The sequence below is a fragment of the Pelodiscus sinensis genome, unplaced genomic scaffold (genome assembly GCF_049634645.1).
Source record: "Pelodiscus sinensis isolate JC-2024 unplaced genomic scaffold, ASM4963464v1 ctg112, whole genome shotgun sequence".
Taxonomy (NCBI): Eukaryota; Metazoa; Chordata; order Testudines; family Trionychidae; genus Pelodiscus; species Pelodiscus sinensis.
The window spans coordinates 261,893-281,781 of NW_027466006.1; the positions used below are offsets into that span (position 1 = coordinate 261,893).

The 19,889-nt window shown below is 48.6% G+C and overlaps 1 protein-coding gene across 2 annotated transcripts in view; it reads right to left on the minus strand.

Moving 5' to 3' along the window:
* LOC102449237 (protein HIRA-like) overlaps positions 1 to 19,519 on the minus strand; it is a 179,704-nt gene extending 160,185 nt beyond the window's left edge. For both annotated transcript variants that reach the window (XM_075918058.1, XM_075918057.1), the window contains exon 1: positions 19,254 to 19,519. In XM_075918058.1, coding sequence (XP_075774173.1) covers positions 19,254 to 19,290 — 37 coding nt within the window. In that variant the 5' untranslated portion in view covers positions 19,291 to 19,519. The remainder of the gene's footprint in view (positions 1 to 19,253) is intronic.
* Positions 19,520 to 19,889: the final 370 nt, after the last annotated feature.

The window sequence follows — 19,889 nt, forward strand, 5'->3', positions numbered from 1 at the left end:
CTTGTCTGAGGGCAGTTGCAGCTGCTGCTGAATTACTTGAAAAAGCCCAACCTGTCACATTAGGCCACAGCATTAACTTACAGGTCCCTCATGCTGTCTCTGCTCTCTTACAGCGACACCGCACCCAGCACCTGTCTGTTCAGAGACAAACCCGGTATGAGAATGTTATCCTCTCTTCCCCAAATGTGGTAATTCAAAGATGTAATGTACTTAACCCAGCTACTCTTTTTCCTTTACCCTCTGATGGTGAACCACATACCCATAACTGTGAAGAATTGCTTGAGCACTGTGTGAAGCCTCGCCAAGATTTGTCTGATCAACCGCTGGAAAATGCAGATCTTGTATTGTACACTGATGGCTCATGTAAAAGAAATTCAGTTGGTAAAGTAGAGGCTGGATATGCAGTGGTCTCAGATAATGATGTTTTAGAGGCCTTTTCTCTTCCAGAAATCAAAATCAGCTCAGTCTGCTGAGCTCATCGCTTTAATTCATGCTTGCCTTTTAGCGTCCGGACAGTCTGCTGCCATTTATACTGATTCAAAGTATGCTTTCTCTGTCATGCCACAGGACAAATTTGGAAACAACGAGGTTTCCTTACCTCTTCTGGCTCTGCTATCTCTCATGGTCTCCTTATCTCCCAACTCCTTGATGCTATTCAGCTACCCACATCCCTCTCTATTACCCATTGCCCGGCCCACACAGGTGCCACTGATCCTGTTTCTCTGGGTAATGGGAGTGCTGGTGCAGCAGCCAGACATGCAGCAGCACATGGACCTCTGACTCCCTTTCAGATTCTGGTCTCTTTCCCTCCCTGTTTCTTTGCAGGACCTGATAGAACTACAGCAAGCTACTCACCCTGTGGAGAAAACCCTTTGGGAGAAAGCAGGCTGCTCCTTATCCCCAGCTGGGATAATGGGTGCACCTGATGGCTGCCCAGTCGCCCCAAAAATCTCTCACACGGCAGCTTGCTCAGGTGTCTCATCAAATGACACACATGAGCAAAAGGGGGGTGGCCTCACAAATCCCAAAACAATGGTATGCCCCAGGCGTGCACCTAGAAGCTGTCAAGAATATCTAATTCATATCTAATTCATGTGTGATTTGTAAGCAGTTTAATGTTGCAGGAGGCCCACAGGCTAGCAGCCACACAGAAAGAAGAAACCTAGACATAAAATGACGGTTAGGAGAGCTTGCACCTGCAGGTGAAGGAAGCCCTCCCAGTACCTACTGATGTACCGTGCCACAACATCCAACCAGGCGACTACGTGTTCGTGAAGGAACATCGCAGAAAGAATTCCCTGACAGCCCGGTGGGAAGGACCGTTCCAAGTGCTGCTCATCACCCACACAGCAGTAAAGGTGAAGGAGCGCCCCTCGTGGATCCACGCAAGTCATGTACGCCGAACTGCAGATCCAACAGAGCTGATTGACCCCGTCACCCAGGACCCCTCCCCGGAGGAATCACCTGAGGACGAGGTTCAGCGGACCGAGGCGGCAGACTCTCAAACCAGACTGTTACCAAACCGGCCTCCACCAGGAGCTTCGAGGTACAACCTGAGAGGTAGGACTGTGCCAGAACAGACCTACAGGTGAGCCTGGCGCCCCGTAGCTCTCACAAAGGGGAATCCATTCCAGTATTGAGCGAACTGAGAGACTACGAAATCTCGACGAGTGCCTGCAGAGGCAAGCCAAACAATACTAACTGATTAAGCTTAGTTAAAGAGACTGCTTTGCTAGGTGCTAGCTAATTACTATATTATTATTATTATCCTTCTACTTTAGAGACTTAAGATACTATAATAGGATGGGGATTGTTCTCCTTCTTTTAGTAGTCAGAGTAGCCTTAGTATATAACTTTCCCCACCCTTATTGGGAAGCCCTGCAGAAGGTTGTGTCCCTCACCAATGCAAGTGACTGTTGGATATGTGAACAGCTTATAAAAGGCTCTGAAGGCCTTTTACCATTACAGTTTATCTCAACTCCTGCCTCCCTGTGGACCAGACCCCTAAAATTCAGATTTACTGGTAGTCAGTACTCTACAGGAGAGCGGGAGTGGGTAGATGCCCAGAATGATAACACTGTGCCAGGAGTACATAGTCATGGGGGGAACAGGCAGATTTGGCATAAAAATCTGATTGCCTCAGGAATTCCCCTTACTCAAGCATTACATCCATCAGGAACTATGTTTCCCTTATGTTTTGAAAGCAAAATTGGCACTGGTAAAGATCTGGGGGTGAATCTCAGAAAATACCTGCTATCATAGAGTATGGTTAAATCCAGGAAATGGGCAGTGGGTCATTTACCCAACTGATAAAGAAAACCTCTCTCTAAGATGAGAATTCATCCTAGCAGAAGAAGAATACCTAAGAATGTCCAGAATAAACTTTGAGTAATACTCCAATAGGAGTATTAAAGGGGGGAATTGTGGGAGAAAAATCAAATAACTCCAATTGTGTCTAAAGGGGGGACTGTGCAGGAAATCAAAACTCTCTAAAAGAAAACTGCTGTAAGGGTTAAAAGTTTTCCAGACCCCTCTCGCTGTATCAGAGAGAAATCAAATTAACTCTAATCAAGACCCTTACAATGCCTATCTCAAGTTCATGGATACTCCTAGTCTGTCACAATTTGTCATGTAAACCCTTATCTTTGTCACAGTTTGCCTTGTAGACTCCTCCACTCAAGCTCTCATGTGGCTTTGTGTACTGTGAAACTTGTTTCTGGTCACACCAGGAGTGCTAGAAGTATCTCAGAGTACTTCTGCTGAGACTTTGATATGTTAAAGAAAACAATCAACAACTAAACTGTCTGAGCATACTGTATAAAGGATCCCTGAAACTGTCTCTCAATGCTGACTGCTATTGTTCTCTGGTAGCTGTCAGCCTGCATGCATGCATAATAAAGTTTTTCCTTCTAGGTTTCTCTCCTGCCTCACTGATTTGACTTCCAGCCTCGGACCCTTCTGGGGGCTCTGTACCCCAGGGGAGCGAGATTTCCCCCTCACAGAGCACTGCCACCGCATTCTAAAAGGAAAGGAGGAACAGTCCTCCCAAAAGTTAAAGGCCCTCCAGATACAGCATTACTCAGGGAGAGGAGGGCAATACAGGGGCCGTGAGGATTTCCAGGGAAGGGGACGGGGTCATGGGACTGGGTTTTCGGGATTTGGAGGCATTTGTAATTAATGTAAATTACCTGGACACTGGAAAAACGAGTGTCCGAGCCGACCTAATGGCCCCGTAAGCAATCAACAAGGCTACATGCCGCCCGCCAGTCCCCAACCATATTTCACTCCCCAGCAATGACAGGATCATGGGGAACCTCAGGAAATTTTGGCTCCCTCGTTACCGCTTTCTCCTACAGGTAAATGTGTCCTGACTGTCAATGATCTTTCACTTCCTTTCCTTGTTGATACAGGAGCCTCACTTTCTGCAGTCCATATCGCTGATTTGCCTGCAGTTCCCCATTCTGGAAAAACTGTATCCGCTGTAGGTATCACGGGGGTTCCAACGCCCTATCCCCTTTCTGAACCTCTGCCTGTTCAAGTTGGAGCCTTCTCAGCTGATCATGCATTTCTGCTGTCTGATTCTACTCCTGTTAACCTGCTGGGTCGTGATTTACTATGCAAGCTCGGCTGCACCATCTACTGTTCTCCTGATGGTGTGTATCTGCAAATTCCTCAGTCCTCTCTGTTTGACTCTGCTGCTTCTCTGTTATCTGAATCCTCCCTCTCAACCCTGGCCCCTCTCTGTCCGCTAATTCCGTCTCTCGAACCTCTGCTTTCTCAAGTACCACCTTCTTTGTGGCCCACTCATTCATCCGAGGTTGGCCGCCTAAATACTGACCCTGTATGTATTACTGTCAACCCTTTCAAACCTTTACCCCACCTGTCTCAATATCCATTGAATCCCGAAACAAAGGCCAGCATTGCTCCGGTCATGTCCGCCCTGCGGGAACAAGGCATTATTGTCCCTTGCAGTAGCCCCTGTAACACCCCTATCCTCCCAGTTTGCAAGGCTGATGGAAAATTGTGGCGTTTTGTTCAGGCTCTTCGTGCCATTAACCGCATTGTTATGCCCACCTTTCCTGATGTCCCTAACCCAGCAACCATTCTGGCCTTCTATCCCGCCAGATTGTAGCCAGACAGGGAACCCCCCCCCCCGTAATATCCATCTTAGCTGCTTGGAGCATACAGGGCACACAGAGCAGTAAAATCAGCAGTCTTTGAAGCCTTGACAGAAGACCCGGATATGCTGGCTGCTGTGACCCTGGATGGCTGTAAACAGAGATACACCAATTGTTGACCTCGAGGCTGCAAGAACTGCCTTGGCTGGCACCTATATTGATACGAACACACAGCCGTCCGCGGGGGGGAGGAAAGAATGTCCAGTACTCACAATTTAGTTCTCTCTCCTACAAGTGTAAATTAAGTTGAAACTCCCTTGTAAGAACTGGCGTCACAAAGACGAACCAACACAATTTGGCATCTTAGATAAGAAAGAGGATATGGGCCCTTATGGGTATAAAGATGGGTCCAGCAGCACACTTACTCTGAGCATCAATCTACCATCTATCTGCTGGTCGGGTTAGGTGATTGGCTTCCCGAGGTTCCACGGGGACGCCCACCTCGTATTCGTCTTTCCTAGGAATTGAGGGACCGGCCCTGGCCTGATACGCTGGAGTCGAGAGGCACAGAAGGGGGTAAAAATTGTACCTGGATGTGTCCTTTGTCTTAACTGTACACATAGACTTAGAGCTCTTTAAAGATTAAGCTGTCACTTGGTACCATTATTTCTATTTTCTATCTTTATTTTCTTTGTAACCATTTTTAAGATCTATATTTGCTAGCATTTAAGAAATAGAGCAATAGCCATTGTAACCACGTGATTTATAAGCTTCTTTAATAAACCAGTAACTGGTTAAGTTTTAACCAGACTCCTTCAGTTGCTGTAACAGAACCAAGCACAATTTAAAAGAACTCCAGCCGGTCATAAGGGACAGATACAGGCAGAGCTGGGCGTTTGGATCATGTCGCTTCCAGAGGACAGATCCATAGGGGCATCTCTCAGCCTTCCCTAGGCTGCCCGCTGCGAAGGGATCATGTATCCTAGCAGTCAAAATCTGAGGTGTAAGAAGCTCTCCCTGTAAACTCTGGGGCGTTTGTCAGCCTGTTGGCTGCCCGCCGCGAAGGGACCTGGTCCTAGCGGTCACAGACACGGACGTTAAACTTCTCGGGGTGCCCATCAGCCTCCCTAGGCTGCCCGCTGTGACGGGACCTTGTGTCCCAGCAGTTGAAGACTCAGGTGTCACACACACACACACACACACCCCGACCATCGGCTGACACAGATGCAACTCATTTTACTGTTGTTGATCTGTGTTCTGCTTTCTTTTCTGTCCCAGTTCACCCTGACTCCCAGTATCTTTTTGCCTTTACCTGCAAGGGGCAGCAGTATACATGGACCACGCTCCCACAGGGGTATATTGAAAGCCCATCTTACTTTCCTCAAGCATTAGCCCAAGACCTCGCCGACCTTGTCTTCCCCTCTGGGTCCACATTGGTCCAATATGTAGATGATCTACTCCTCTGTTCCCCTTCGTTGTCTGCTTCAGAAACTGATTCTTTAGTGCTCCTGACTGCCCTAGCAAACAAGGGCCACAAGGCTTCTCGCTCTAAGCTACAGCTCTGTCAACCCTCTGTCACGTACCTCGGCTTTCTCCTCTCCCATGGTTCTCGTACCCTCTCCCGTGCGCGTTCAAGCTATCCTTAACATTCCCTGACCGAACTCTCCACGCCAGGTCCGGAAGTTCCTGGGCATGGCTGGGTTTTGCAGGCAATGGATTTCCCAATATGCTTCTCTCGCTAAGCCACTCCAGGAACTCACTCGGTTCTCTGTACCTGACCCCATGCCATGGCCCCGAGGCCGACTCAGCTTTTGGGTCTCTCAAACAAAGGTTGGTTTCTGCTCCCACTCTAGGGTTACCTGACTACTGTAAGCCTTTTACCCTTTTCTGCCACGAACAATCTGGTTGTGCACTTGGAGTTCTTACTCAGGTGCATGGCGACAAAAATCGCCCAGTGGCTTATTTCTCTGCCACTTTGGATCCTGTTGCCCAGGGTTTACCCCCCTGCCTGCGCGCTGTGGCTGCCGTGGCACGCCTAGTCAAAATGTCTGAATCCCTTGTCCTCTGCTCTCCTCTTACCCTCATGGTCCCTCACTCTGTAGAAACTCTCCTGCTACAACGTAACACAGCTCACCTTTCCTCCGCCCGTGTCACTAGGTACGAACTTTTACTGCTGTCGGCTTGGCCTATTACTGCGAAGCGTTGTTCTCAGTTAAACCCTGCCACTCTCCTCCCTCTGTCTGATGACGGTGAACCCCATGACTGCCTTGCAACTGTTTCTGCTGTCACTGTCTCACACCCCGACCTGTCTGATATCCCTCTCCCTAATTCTGACCTTGTTTTGTTCACTGATGGTTCCTGTTTCCGAGACAACGAAGGGTATGCATGTGTTCATTTTAAACAAAATGTGGTTTGCAAAGTAGGTATGCATAAAGAAGCATGCTGTGGCTCACCACCCTAGCAACAGTCTAGAAAAGGCCAAGGGGAGGGGGGTGAAATCAACATGTGGAGTGGAGAAGTACAAGCGTGTGACAGACAAAGCCATATATGGAAAGGTTGAATCTGATTGGTTTAGAGGTTTGTGTTATATAACTTGTTATGTAACAGCCATGTGCTATAAAACAGCAAGGGGAGGGGCTTCTTGCTCGAGGGGCTCTGGCTGATTTTAGTACCAGGGGCTCTCCCTTTGTGCACATTGAATAAAGTCTTGTTGAACTGAATTGAAATATCGAAGACCCTTGATTCTGCCCAGCATCTGACTCCCTGGGAACCACAAAATCCCAACACAACCAAGGTCGTCTCCTTGCAGGATACGCTGTTGTGTCACTTTCTGAAACCCTAGAAGCTGCGCCTTCTGTTACCTCAGCACAGATCGCTGAATTAGTTGCCCTCACCCATGCTTGCTTTCTGGCTGAGGGATGCTCCATCACCATTTATACTGATTCTCGATACGCTTTTGGGGTTGTCCATGACTTTGGCACCCTCTGGCAAGCCCGGGGTTTCCTTACCTCCACCGGCACCCCTATTAAGAATGGTCCCTATATCGCAGCTCTCCCATATGCAGTTGTATTTCCATCTGCCCTAGCTATTGTTAAGTGTTCTGGCCATTCGACAGCTGATACAGACGTTGCTAAGGGCAATGCATTGGCTGACGCTTCTGTTAAAGGTGCCACGGTCATAAAACCCTCCCCGGATGCATTTCTAGGTTCTCTTTCTGTTTCTATACCACGGCCGTCCCTCGCTGATCTCGCCCTGCTCCAAGACTCTGCCCCAGAAGCCAAAAAGGACTCCTGGCCTGCCCGAGGCTGCATTCTGCATCCTGATTCCCTTTGGTGCTCACCTACTGGCACCTTTGCGGCTCCCTTTTCCCATCTACCCGTCCCTGGCCGCCCTGCTCCACGGTGTTTCGCATGTCGGAAAGGAGGAGATGGTCTTTGCTATAACTAAGGCCCCTGCTCCACAATCCAGCCTTGTGCGTGCAGGTGGCGGAGTCTCCCTCGGTGCCCCGGAGGTTCATCCTGGCAGAAGCCACCAAGGTCCGAGACCTCCTGGACTATGACAGAGGGACTGGGTGGATCCCCGAGCGCTCACTCAGCGCATGGGGCTCTCAACCCCCCGAACCCCCCTATGCCTACTTCAGGAGGTGAAGGCGGCTTTGCCGCACCCCACTCTCCATTTCCTGCAGCAGTCCCTGCGAGAGGGTACGCCCTGCCGCCCCCACTGCAAATCCTCTAGCCCTTGTTATCGGGTCCCTGTTCCATGGGCCCGGCCTCCCCATCTCTGGACCCCCAGCCAGCTGCAGGACCTGCAGCCAGTCTGCTTTCAAACCGCGCCTAGGGAGCACCTGTACGTGCTCGTGCTCGTGCTCGTGCTGCATACGATACATTTCCTCACCCTCGTGTCCCGCCCCAACACCATGTGGCGGGACTATTTAAGACCTGTAAAGGGTGGGGAACCCTGATGGGCCAGTGTGTATTCCACCTTAATTCCGCAGCCCATCGGGGACATTAGTTGGCGGCTCCTTCGTGGAGCCGTGAGCACGGGCGTGTACCTGGCACCGTTCACCCCTATCCCAGACACCTGTCCTTTCTGCGGCACGAGGGAAAACCTGGCGCATGCCTACCTTGAACGTGCCAGGTTTCAGCCCCTATTCCGGCTCCTCCAGAACCTTGATTGAGGTTCTGGCTGCACTTTTCCCCCTCACCTTTTTATTTATGTACACCCCATCCGTGGCCTGGTCTCACGTATCTGAGCAGTGTTCCTCTGGGCGGTGTCCACTGGCTCCATCGACGCCCTATGCGAACTATGGCCACCATTACTCCAGTCCCAGACCTGAACTTGACCCACAGTGCACTCCTCCAATAGTGCAAAGGACTGATGCAAGCTGTTAGCAACTTCCATTCACAGGTCCGAGCCGCCTGGCCGACAGAACCCACCCTCTGACGCCTGCTACAACCTCGAGCCAGGTGACTGGGTCTACGTACGGTACCACCATCGAAAACACGCCTTGGAGCCCCGGTGGACGGGTCCTCATCAGGTACTACTTACTACCCAGACGGCTGTCAAACTATCTGGCATCGCAGCGTGGATACATGCCTCGCAGTGTAAGAAGGCACCGCCCCCCAGCGAATCAACCACCAACCTTAGGACCTCACAGAGTCAGTTTCACTCCAGAAGAAAACGCAGAGGAACAGCCTGCAATACCTTACAATCTACGCTCTCGTAAGGGTTGCCAGAAGCAGACGACGACCTAAAGCAAGGCCCAAGAAGAAGCAGTAGCGAGCCTAGCACCTGCTGCCTAGTGGACGTAAAACCGCGACTGTGGTTCCCTCAGTTGAGGTTATCAGAACCAGAAGGGCCTTGCCTCCAACATGTGCCTCTGGTGGCGCCTGTTCCTCGGTTGCTGGTGTCTTAAGGTCTGGGGAATCCACAATGACAATTCTTTTATCCAACAGCAAGTGTGGATAGCTCAGACTCTCAATATCTCTAATTGCTGGGTCTGCAGCCACATCCCAGCCCACTCTCAAGCTGGTGTTCCTGTCCTGGCAATCCCACTCAATTCCCCAGGCCTCACTGGAGGACCTCGTCCATTTAACAAAACATGGAACATTAATGACACTTGGGAAGTGGTGGGAATAAATGTTTCTAAATGGATAAGTGTGGTGGAGGGAAAAGGTCATTGGTGTTGGGTGTGTAATGGGACAGGGCTGAATATGGGGAGGAGCAGTTGTCACCAATGGTATATGGGATTATTCGAACAAAACTAAAGAGTGGCGGGCCAGGTATGGGGGACATGACCTTCTTCTCAACTTGGGATCAAACAGAGAAATCAATCTCATGTTCCCCCTTCGGTAACCCTAATGAGAACAATACAATCTTTCAATGTCATGCTAACAACACCACTCCTCGTAAGGAGAATCACCATGTGCCCTTTGGGGGATATTACTCCTCCTTTGCAGGCACCTATATGACAAATGGGTGCAACCGACAACTCCCGGCCTTGATAGGGCATCATTGGGTTTGCGGGACCAAAGCTCATACTGTATTACCAGCTAACTGGTCAGGTATCTGTTATCCCGCCCGACTCTTCCCACAATTTCGAGTACTAGAGTCCTTTCCACGAGATCGCCTCCGTAATTTCAGGCGAAAAAGAAGGGGCTTATCAGATGCCCAATGGTATGTAAATAATATAAGCCCCTTAACCTGGGAAGAAGCTATTGGCAGTTCCTTTGTCCCACTTGGTGGAGTAATACACCATGCAAAAAGGCTCCTGCGGTTACAAGCAGTAGTTGAAATAATGGCAAATGAAACCGGAGAAAGTTTAAGAGCCCTGGCCAAAGAAACAGGGGCGATCCAACAGATGGCCCTCCAAAACCGTCAGGCATTAGACATAGTGCTGGCAGCCAAAGGAGGGGACCTGTGTTCTCATTGGCAAAGAATGTTGTGTATATATACACACACCTGACAACACCAATGATGTAATAGATCGCGCTAGCCACTTAGAACAGATCGCATATCTTCCCCATGAAGAGCCGAGCTCTCTATGGAAGTGGCTAAGTAACCTGTTCAATTTCTCTGGCATAGGAAGCTGGTTGTTTCGGGGAGCCTTGACTATCCTGTTTGGAATTTTAATAATATTTGTGTGCTTTCAGTTAATCTCCTGTTGTATCCAAAATTGTGTAAGGCACGCCACACAGGTTGTTGCCCCAAACCAGAGTGCTAATATGATGATTCTAAATATCACTGATGAGCAAAGAGACAAAGAACGGTTGGTATGTGGAACCCAGTCATTGTTGGTCATGGCGTAGCTTGACCAAAAGGAGGGATTGTGAAAGTAGACTGAATTATATTGTAAAAGTAGAATGAATTAAAGAAATGTCTGTTCCTTTAGCAGGAAGAGAGATGTTACGGTAAAATTGTTTGTGTGTAAGCAGGAAGGAGGATGTTAAGGCAGAGGACAATGGTTTCACTTAAGGGTGTGGGTATGTCTACACTAGCCCCCTAGTTCGAACTAGGGAGGCTAATGTAGGCATTCGAAGTTGCAAATGAAGCCCGGGATTTAAATATCCTGGGCTTTATTTGCATCGTCCCATCCGGGCGCCATTTTTAAATCCCCTTAGTCCGAACTAACTGCCCGCGGCTACACACGGCAGTCAAACGTTAACTCGAACTAAGTCCTTAGTTCGAAGTAACTGTTACTCCTCGTGGAAGAATTCCACAGGGATTTTTAACAACTTCCACCCCACCAACCACCTTAGCCTGGACCACTCCACACAAGAGATCCACTTCCTTAACACTTCTTCTTAAACCCTTGTACTCCGAGTGGAGCATAGGTCATCTACAAGTCTCTTCCACTTCACTCTGTCTTGAGACAAAACTTCTAGCTGACTCCAGGAGTACCCCAGTTCTTGTCCTTCAATCTCAGTAGATCTTCTCCATGTTGTCCGAGGTCTTCCTCTTTTGCATTTTCCTTGCGGGTTCCATGTGAGAGCTTGACAGACTATGCTGGATGATGGTTTTCTGAGAGTGTGGCCTAGCCGTCCCCACTTTCTTCTCTTGATTTGAACGTCAAACGGTTCTTGTCCTGCTCTGTTCCAAAGCTCCTCATTTGTGACAAAGTCTTGCCATTTGATGCAAAGGATGTACCTCCGGCATCTGTTTATTAATGTCTGTAGCTTGTGATTTGAAGACATTTTAGTATGCCAGGTCTCGCATCCATACAAGAGCACACTTCACATTTGTGTTGAAGATTCACAGTTTCGTCTTCGCAGATGTTATTTGTGAACTCCATATGAGACGAAGAGTCTTGAATGCAGCTGTTGCTTTCCCTATCCTAGCATTGATATCCTTGTCTGTTTCTCTGTCTCTGCTCATAATATCCCCCAAATAGATGAACTGCTCCACATCTTCCAGGTCATCCCCTCCCAGTGTGATGGTGTTGCTGTTGCTGTTGGACTGGTTGATCCTCATTGTCTTGGGTCTTTCCCTTGTTAATGCTCAGTCCAATGATTGAGACAGTTTTGTCTAGTGTTGCGATCTTTTCTTCCGTGCTTTCATGTTGGTGTGAAAGGAGGACGACATCGTCAGGAAAATCAATGTCCTCTAGTTGTTTGAAAAGTGTCCACTGAATGCCCCATTGATAGCCATCTGTTGTCCTGCTCATAATCCAGTCTATTGTGATCAAGAACAGGAAAGGTGACAATAGGCACCCTTGTCGCACTCCTGAGAGTATGCTAAAGGATTCTGTCAAGAGACCACTGTGAACAACTTGGCATGTCAAGGGTTCATACGTTGAACGGATCAGGTTAATAATTTTGGATGGAATGCCACAGTGTTGCAGCAGTTTCCACAAAGTGTCTCTATCAACGCTGTCAAAGGCTTTTTCGAAGTCTATGAAGGTTATGTACAGGGGGGAGTTCCACTCAAGCAACTATTCTATGGTCACTCGGAGTTGCTATTTGGTCAGTACAAGATCTCTTGCTTCGGAAGCCAGCCTGTTCTTCCCTGAGCGGTCTATCAATTTCTGTCTTCATTCTCTCCAAGAGAATCCTATTGAACACTTTTCCCAGAATAGACAGTAACGTGATGCCCCTCAGTTCTTGCATTCCTTCGGGTTGCCTTTCTTTGGAAGCTTGATAAGGTAGACATGTTTCCAGTCTTGTGGGATCTCCTCAGTGTCCCAAATAGATTATACATCATGTTGACTGATGTCTCACTACCTGCTTTGATTGATTGCTTCTGCGGGGATGTTGTCTGGACCAGGCGCTTTTCCGCTTTTCAGATGGACGACGGCTTTTCTGATTTCTTCTTTTGTAGGTCTGCTGCTGTTAATTTGCAGAGGTATATTTGCAGGTGGTATCTCCGGAGGTTTCATGTGGGCAGGGCGGTTCAGTAGCTCTTCAAAGTGTTCCTTCCATCTACTGAGCTGCTCACTTGGGTTTGTTAGCACACGCCCCTCCTTATCCTGTACTGGCTGATCCACTGTACGCCATGACCCAGCTATCTTCCGTGTGATGCCATACAGTTCTTACAAGTTTCTCCGTCCTGCAGCTTGTTGTGCAAGGTTTTCCACAAAGTTCTTCTTGTCCTTAACACTATAGTACAATTAAATGGTGGCCACATTTCCACCACCTTATACCGGAAACCTACTGACCGTTATACTTACCTACATGCCTCCAGCTTTCATCCAAGACACATCACATGATCAACTGTTTACAGCCAGGCCCTAAAATACAACCGGATTTGCTCCAATCCCACAGACAGAGACAAACACCTACAGGATCTCTAACAGGCATTCTTAAAACTTAAATACCCACCTGAGGAAGTGAAGAAACAGATTGACAGAGCCAGACAAGCACCCAGGCATCAGCTTCTTCAAGACAGGCCCAACAAAACACCACTAGTCATCTCACCTACAGCCCCCAACTTAAACCCCTCCAGCACATCATTAACAAGCTACAACCTATCCTGGAAAATGATCCCTCACTCTCACAGGCCTTGGGAGACAGGCCAATCCTTGCCTACAGACAGGCCCCTAACCTGAAAAATTCTTTTCAGCAACCACACATCACACCTCAAACATACTCACCCAGGAATCTACCCCTGCAATAAACTCTGGTGCCAATTCTGTCCACACATCTATACAAGCGACACCATCACAGGACCTAACCACACCAGAGGCTCATAGAACTGCAAATCTGCGAATGTGATATATGCCAGCAATGCCCCTCTGCCAGGTATATTGGCTAAACTGGACAGTCTCTGCAACAAAGGACACAAATGGACACAACTCAGATATTCATAATGGTAACACACAGAAACCTGTTGGGGAACATTTTAACCTGCCTCAACACTCACTAATGCAGTGGTTCCCAAAGTTTTTGGCATCACGCCCCCCCCTTTTTGATTTTTGAAAAACCCTCACCCCCCCCCCCCCCCCCAAAATAGCAGCAAAACTTGTTGAGCAAAAAAAAAAAGGAACTGAGCAGGACAGCAAAACTTGATGGGGGGGGGGGGGGGGGAGGCTGTGTTGCCTTGCACCCCCCCCCCCCCCCCCCCCCCGGAATTTCTTCACGCCCCCCAGTTTGGGAACCCATGCACTAATGGATCTAAAAGTGGCCACCCTCTTACAGAGTAATTTCAGGAACCAACTAGAGACACACTGCAGAACTGGCCTTCATATGCAAATCTGAGACATTTAGCCCAGGAATGAACACAGACATCTCTTGGAGGGGCCGTTATATTCAACACCCAAATGACATAAAAAACTAAGTACAGTAGACTTCCGATAATCCGGAACCTATGGGACCTAGGTGGTGCCGGATTATCAGATATGCCGGACTATCAGGAGGTACTATAAGTTGGTTATTTTTATTTATATATATATATATATATATATATATATATATATATATATATATATATATACATACATACATACACACACACACACACACACACACAGTATACATTATATACTGTATATAAAGTGTTCTTAATCCTTTTTATTGTACATACTGTATACAGTATACTGTAATGTTTTAGTTTTTTTAAGCCTTTTTTTTACCCTTTTTGCTCAGTTCAGCTGCTGCCGCTGTTACCTTGTGACTCATTTTTTGCCGAAGCTCACTCACTAGGCTCTTGCCATTTTGATGCCGGACTATCAGGAGTGCCGGACTATTGGATGCCGGACTATTGGAGTTTTACTGTATCGGGCATTTACAGCTAGGGATGTTAAGTAGCGGGTAATTAGCTAATTGAGTAGCTGATGGAAATGCCATCAACTACTTGATGATTAGTTGATTGGGGGGGGGGGAAGACTTGCTCTCCCCCCCCCCCCCCTTGCAGCTCTGCAGTTTAAATGTAGTAGGTGGTCACAGCAGGGCTAGCTCCCAGGGGCAGCATGAGCCAGGACTGAGCAACTCTGCATTTTAAATGTACTTACAGCTCACTCTATTAGCCTCATTTAGCAGGGACACTATAAATTAACAGGTTTTTTTCTTCTCCTTCCCCTCTCCCCTCTTTTTCTGCTTTAAATGTTTTGGGTTTTCTGTGCACCTCTTGCTCCACTCATCTGAAGAAGTGGGTTGTGCCCATCAAAGCCCATGATACCATATATTTATTTCTCAATCTCTAAGTTGCTACAGGACCACTCGTTTTTTACGTTTGTTTAGGATGAGTTCTTGAACAAATGGACTTAGAATCATAGAACTGGAAGGGACCTCGAGAGGTCATCGAGTCCAATCCCCTGCCCTCACGGCAGGACCAAGCAGTGTCTAGATCATCCCTGACAGGTGTCTGTCTAAGGTGCTCTTAAATATCTCCAGTGGTGGAGATTCCACAACCCCCCTAGGCAATTTACTCCAGTGCTTAACTCCTAATGTCCATCCGAAACCGCCCTTGCTGCAGTTTAAGGCCATTGCTTCTTGTCCTATCCTCAGAGGCCAGGAGAACAATTTTTCTCCCTCCTCCTTGTAACATCCTTTTAGATACTTGAAAACTGCCATCGTGTCCCTTCTCAGTCTTCTCTTTTCTAAACTAAACAAGCCCAATTCTTTCAGTCTTCCCTCATAGCTCATGTTCTCTAGACCAGGGGTTCTCAAACTTGTGATACCGCAACCCCCCTCTCCACTGCTCGCAACCTCCCCCTCTCCATTGCTGCAACCGCCCTCTCATTTGCTCGCCACCCCGCGGGGGGTCGGGACCCACAGTTTGAGAAACGTTGCTCTAGACCTTTACTCATGCTTGTTGCTCTTCTCTGGACCTTCTCCAATTTTTCCTCCTCTTTCCTGAAATGTGGTGCCCAGAACTGGACAAAATACTCCCACTGAGGCCTAATCAGCACAGAGTAGAGTGGAAGAATGACTACTTCTCTCTTGATCACAACACTCCTGTTAATGCATCCCAGAATCATGTTTGCTTTTTTTTTTTTTTTTTTTTTTTGGGCAACATCGCGTCATGTTATTGAATTTTAAAGTGAGCAGCCAGATCACTGCTGTGCCCACGGGGGGTGTTTGCCCCAAATTCTGTACAAAGGGGCCATGCGAGGTGTCAAACGAAAGCTTATGCTCTACTGATTCTATGTAGGCTACTCATGTACTTGTATGATTTTTGTATGTGAAGTTATGAATATGGGCTCTGTGCTTGTATTATAAATGTTCTCTGTCTGGAAGAGAGCAATGGGCCTGGACTGCCTATTGTGAAGAAGGATTGTTCAGTGAACGGCTGTGCTAACTAGCACTGCTGCATGGACAATGGCTCTCAGAGTGGCCAATACACACCTGAGGAATGTGTCTGGAAACCTGCAGACTGGCCAGTACATCATGGCTGCTGGCATGTGAAACACAGACAGGCCACTTAATCATGTGACCAACTCCAGTTTGGGAGACACCAGAGATATAAAGGTGCCATAAGGTTGTCTCCAATCTTGATACTGATCCCAGATGCATCCTTGCTAGGGACAGAGAGCCGGGATGTGCACCAGAGACTTCTAAGCTAGCAGTTTGTAACATCTCTGCTAAGAGCCTGCATCAAGAACTTGTTGGTTGATGCATGTAATGTATTCTCCTTAATCTCATTCTCAACCTTTTCTTTATTTTATTAATAAACCTTTAGATTCTAAAGCACTGGCCCAGTGTGCTCTTGTGGGTAAGATCTAAAGCAGGGGTGGGCAATAATTTTGGGCCAGGGGCCACTTCAAAAATTTTTGAAGTGGCCCCGGGCTGCCCAGAAGGGGCGGGGCCTAAACTGGAAGGCAGCAGGGCCAGGATGCTTCTGGGCTACCCCACTCCCAGAGCATGATTGGTCTGTGGGGTGGGGGAGCCTCTTTGCCACCCCTTCCCACTACGCACCCATGCCCCTGGCAGGGAGGGAAGAGACTTCCCATGCTCCCCCGCCCCCAGGCCAATCAGAGCTTGGGGGCGGGGAGCGCGTGACGTCTCCTACCACACTGCGAGGAGCACGCGCACCACTTTGAAGTGCTCCTCGCAGGGCAGGAGGAAGTTTTGTGCGTTCCCCCGGCCCCTAGGCCCTAATTGGAGGCCCACGGAGGCCCTTTTGCCCACCCCGATCTAAAGTATAAATTGATTGGAGACTGTGGCTGGTTCTTTGGGACCTGGAGGATCTGTTCAGAGTTGGTGAGATTGGGTTCTATAACCCCTGACCTGTGTGTAGGCCCGGGGCTGACTGTGGCATGGGGAGAGTTGGGGTGTCTGAGGGGTGTTGCTCGTGAGGCTTCCTGCTGGCCAGCTTGGCAGCTGAAGTGCTCGGTGTGACTGGTTTGTGGCCTATTTGGGAAAGGTCTCCAATTGAGGACTGTAAGTAGCCCTGGTTTTGAGCAATTCTCCCTGAGCTGACGGTGCCCCGGCCCGGCCCGCCACACAGCATCACACTGACTCATGTTTAACTTGTCCTCCACTATGACCCCTAAATGCCTTTCTGCAGGACTCCTTCCTAGACAATCACTTCCCATTCTGTATGTGTGAAACTGATTGATTGTTCCTTCCTAAGTGGAGTACTTTGCGTTTGTCCTTATTAAACTTAATCCTGTTTACCTCAGACCATTTCTCTAGTTTGTCCAGATCATTTTGAATTACGACCCTATCCTCCAAAGCACTTGCAACTCCTCCCAACTTGGTATCATCTGCAAACTTAATAAGCGTACTCTCTATGCCATTATCTAACTCACTGATGAAGATATTCAACAGAACCGGTCTTAAAACAGACCCCTGCGGAACCCCACTTGTTATGCCCTTCCAGCATGATTGCGAACTGTTGTTAACTACTCTCGGAGAACGGTTATCCACCCAGTTATGCACCCACCTTATAGTAGCCCTATATAGGTTGCATTTCCCTAGTTTATTGATAAGAAGGCCATGTGAGACCATGTCTAATGCCTTACTAAAGTCTAAGTATACCACGTCCACCACTTCTCCCTTATCCACAACACTAGTTATCCTGTCAAAGAAAGCTCTCAGATTGGTTTGCTACAGGACCACTCATGTCTTAAGCTTTTTTAAAAAAACCATATTATGGGTAAGCTCCCCCTAATTTTGTTTCTCTTCAACTCTTTTAATATAGAGCATCCAATAAGACTGCATTCAAATATTTACGTTGAGTGTTGTGGTGTTAAAAGGTAATGAATTGTATGCCTAAATCTAACAAAAACAAGGCTTCAGTTCTGCAAGCTACTCTATGTGGGCAGACACCTGTTCTTTGTAGGGAGCCTTGCTGAAGTAAATGGGGGTCTATATGACCAGAGCCAGTATCAGAGGCAGCAACATTGGGGGAGGGGAGGACACCACAACAAAGACGACAATGTTCACAGGGAGCCAGCTTAAAAGCTCCTGCCTCCCCCCCCCCCCCCCCAAGTGCAAAGATGTAGCCACTGAAAATTTCAGTGGTTATACGTTTACATGAATAAATGCATTTTAACATCCCTAGTGAGTACCATCTGGTCCTGGTGACTTATTACCAGTGCTCCCTGTAAGCAGCACGCTTCTGCAGCTGCTCAGGAGAAATTCAAATGCTGACCACCCACCCACAGCTAGGTTTTGTGTTTCTACTAATGGTGCACATTTGCACATCACTTGGTGCACAAAGTTATTCCACACATGGATGGAAAATATCCACACATAGGTGGAAAAGAACATTGCCTAGTACGGTTGTGAAACAAAACAGAGCTCTGTCCTAAGTGTGTATGAGACACCATTTGCCCAGTGGTACTTCAATTTAATTCACACACATAGCAGCCTGGTCTTTACAAGGACAGTTCACAGATCTCCTGGTAGACACTTTTGCCAAGCAAAGTTGAAAGCCAGACTGTATTTTGGAAACTATGTTTCTCTAGTATTTTATTTTCATTATTCTTACTTTAGCAAACTCTCTGCATGGTATTTCTCTTAGCCTTCCAAACAAATAAAAATCCACAATGAGCCAAGAAAAGCAGATTTCCAGACTCATTTGGAGTGCTCAAGAATGTACCCTTATCTTGTTATTTGGAAAGTTATACCACACCTCTTTGGATCTGGTACTGTATTGCAGTTGCACAAACCAGATGTATTCAGGGATTAGTTTACTCTCAGTAACAGCTACATTTCATTAGCTTTAGAGAAAAAGCAAAATCACAAACCACCTGGGCTATTAAGGTGCAAAAGGCTTGTAAAGGTTTAACTGAAAATATTTAGTTACTCCTCGTTAAAAAGTCAACAATTTTCCTCTTCAAATCTCCCCAGTGCATTCGTCTTTGCGCACATACACCCTTGCGATCAAGGCCCAGCATGCCTCCTAAAACACGAAAATCTCATCACCACAGCTTTCCCCACAGTGTCTCACCCTCCGATGGGCGAGTCCGCCCTCAGACGGACAGCAGTGGGGCTCGAGTCAGGAATAAGCGAGGTGCGTTGCTTTAGGACACGCGGGGGGGGGGGGGGGTGGTATTTTCAACCAGCTCACTGATAAGTTAGCGCGCAGAGCCCTCCTGGACCCGATGCCCACGGCACCCCCCTCCACAGCAAGTCGCCCCCCACCAAGCACACACCCACAGGACGCTGGCACCTTTGGGCATCCCGGATCCGCCCCGCCATATGCCTAGCCCTAGGACTGTGTTGCCCCGCGTCGGCCGGGCCCTGCACTCACCATTATGATTGACCCAAGTCGGCTTCAGGAGCTTCATTGTTACCCGGCCCGGGGCCCCCACCGACCCGTGCCCCCGGGACGGCCAGTTGTGCTCCAGGCTGCTCCGAGAGATAGTGACTCGGCTCAGCAGCCAGCAGCCATGGGCTCGCCCCACTCTTACTCTCCGCACTGCCCAGGCCCCGGCCAGAGCCGCCTCAGCACTGCTCCATCGCGCGGACGCCGCTCGCCTCTTAGTGGCTACTTGGCAACGCCGGAAGTGAACGACGAGCAACCGCCTAAACAGCCCGGCAGGAAACAGCCGGCCCGAGCCCGGCTGCCCTCATCTGGAGAGAGCGCGAGAAACCAGCGACCCCAACCGCCGCTACCCTGTGGGGCATGGGGATGGTCTGGGCGAAGCGATCCCGGCCCAATACCCCCCAACCCCTCACGAGCGGGTCCTGGTTGAGGAACCCACTGTCAGCACAAATGGGGTCAGGTCTGGATTCAGTTGAGTGACACCTCCTCCCCAAGCAGAGCTCACGTACACACCCCTGGGTTGACATCCCTCCTCGCCTGCAAAGATGGAAGAAGGCGTGGACTGACTGTCATACACATCCCCATGAGAGATATGGTCTAACCCCTAGTTAGGGTTACCAT